General features: G+C 37.0%; 1 protein-coding gene across 1 annotated transcript in view; it reads right to left on the reverse strand.

Moving 5' to 3' along the window:
* LOC142749783 (protein FAM169B-like) overlaps window positions 1-297 on the reverse strand; it is a 101088-nt gene extending 100791 nt beyond the window's left edge. Inside the window, exon 1 of the mRNA XM_075858232.1 lies at window positions 153-297. Within this exon, the coding sequence (XP_075714347.1) occupies window positions 153-246 (94 nt within the window). The 5' untranslated portion in view covers window positions 247-297. The remainder of the gene's footprint in view (window positions 1-152) is intronic.
* Between the last annotated feature and the right edge of the window lie 1855 nt (window positions 298-2152).

Raw genomic sequence — 2152 nt, forward strand, 5'->3', positions numbered from 1 at the left:
GAATAGAATCTGGGTAATTATTTTATTGAAGGACATATCTTCCCAGAGGATCTAAAGAAAATAAACTAATCATATCGTACAAGCAATGCAGTTTCCATTTCTATTTCCCCAAATACAAAGGTCTAATAGTTAACGAAATGCTCACGTCTTACCTTGAAATCTAGGAGGCCACATGGTCTCAAACTGGTGTAAATAAAGTAGCGCTGTCCACAGCAGAGACTCATTCCAGCCAAAACCATCTTCCATGAATAGCAGGAGGTAGGATCCAAATCAGCAAGCGTCTTGCCACTTTCTCTTGTGCCTTCCTAATGATCACAATATTGTGATGGGTTTGCCAATATCAGTAACAGAGAAGAATGTCAAGGCCTAAGGAAGAATAACTAGAACTGAGTGGTCAGCAGCGGGTGTCAGATATTGTAACATCTAGTGTCAAAAACTGCCTCATCAGAACTTTACTGAAGTTGAACATTTTAAAAAGTGAACTCAGGACAGTGTTCTGAATAGAATGACATGTATATAGTCAAGAAAACACATTATGGACACATGCACACCCAATATAATAGAAATTATAGAAAATACGTTTTATTCAATACAAAAGTATATATAAAAATGTAGAACCAGACGGAAGACTGGTTCACGCTCTATATGGCATAGGACCAACTGCCGTATCCACCCATGTATCTACAATACATTACACATGATGATCTTTATTATTGTGATATTATTATAATGTCAAAGGATTTCTCTTGTATTTTGGCTATTTATATATCATATGTATACTACTGACCTGGATAAATTGTGGGCACCGTGTTATAGGTGGATACTGCACTTGGTCCTATACCATAGAGCGGACCGGTCTTTTGTCTGGTCTTACATGTTTTTATGTGTTTTTTGTATCGAATAAAATTTGAATTTCTACTATATTGGGTGTGCGCGTGTCCATAATGTGTTTATTAATTAAATAAATGCATTTTTGCTTTTCGCACATTTGCAGAATCTCACCTCTCACCCCCCCCCCCCCCCATTAGTGGTGCCCGTACTCTTCTAGTTCCATAAGTGAATGGAACAATGAACCCTTCTAATAAGAATATCCGAAAAACAGATAAATTGAAGTTTTCCTTACAAATTACTATTTTAATAATATGACTGGAAAAGAGGAAAACATTTTCAGACCTTTGCATACAAAATACATTGCAATAAATGCACCTTTACTGATGGTAACGATTGACCAATAGGCACATGTAGGGCCAGCTTTGCAAAATTTCAAAAGGTTTCACATTATAGTTCGATAGTGGCCGTCCATATGGAGCGTTCAGGAGATTTTGTTCTAGCTACCTGCGGGGTTCACAAGTCGGACCCCCGCCAGTCACACGTTGGTGAGATATCCTAGCGATAGGTCTATGATGAGGTATCTTTTTAACAATTAATACAGCTAAAGACGTTGTAGGAATTTAATAAAGGTTTACATTTATTTTTCATTATTTTATTTGAACACTTACCACATTTGAAAATATCTCAGTATGCAAAAAGAATTGGCTGGTTCTAATATGCAAACAGTTAATAAATGTGATCTCATTTCACTGCCTTTATAGCAGAATGGATATCTAAAACTGGACAACCCTTTTAAACAGTTGTTTCTGAGAAAGTTGGGTGACAACCAATATGCTTACCAGTACAGATCCCATAAGTGCCACTTAGCTTTTACAGACTTCTAAACAATAAGTCAGTCTAGCTAGACCATGGCAAATACATCACTTCATAACTATGCAGATTTGCAGTACAGGACATGCTCTCTAGGGGCCATTAGTGGTTGTCACGAACTTTTTTAAAAAGTTGACAGAAGAGGAAAACTAAACGAAGGTTGTGTTTTTGTTAAAGTGGAAATTCTCTTAAAGAGGACATGTCACTTCTTCTAACATGTCTGTTTTACTAAATACTTGTATTCCCTATAACATAATTAAATCTAGAGCACCTTTTCTTAGAACTCTACGTTGGACCGTTCCTCTGTTATGCCTCTTTTACATTTATGAATAAATTGACAACTGCGTGTTATCAGTTGGGGGTTTGTCCCTACACACTGTGAAGGGACACGTCCTCTGGACAAGAGAGCTAGTAACACCCAGTTGCTAATTTATCCCTCCTGGAAATTTAC

This window comes from Rhinoderma darwinii, chromosome 3 (genome assembly GCF_050947455.1).
Source record: "Rhinoderma darwinii isolate aRhiDar2 chromosome 3, aRhiDar2.hap1, whole genome shotgun sequence".
NCBI lineage: Eukaryota > Metazoa > Chordata > Amphibia > Anura > Rhinodermatidae > Rhinoderma > Rhinoderma darwinii.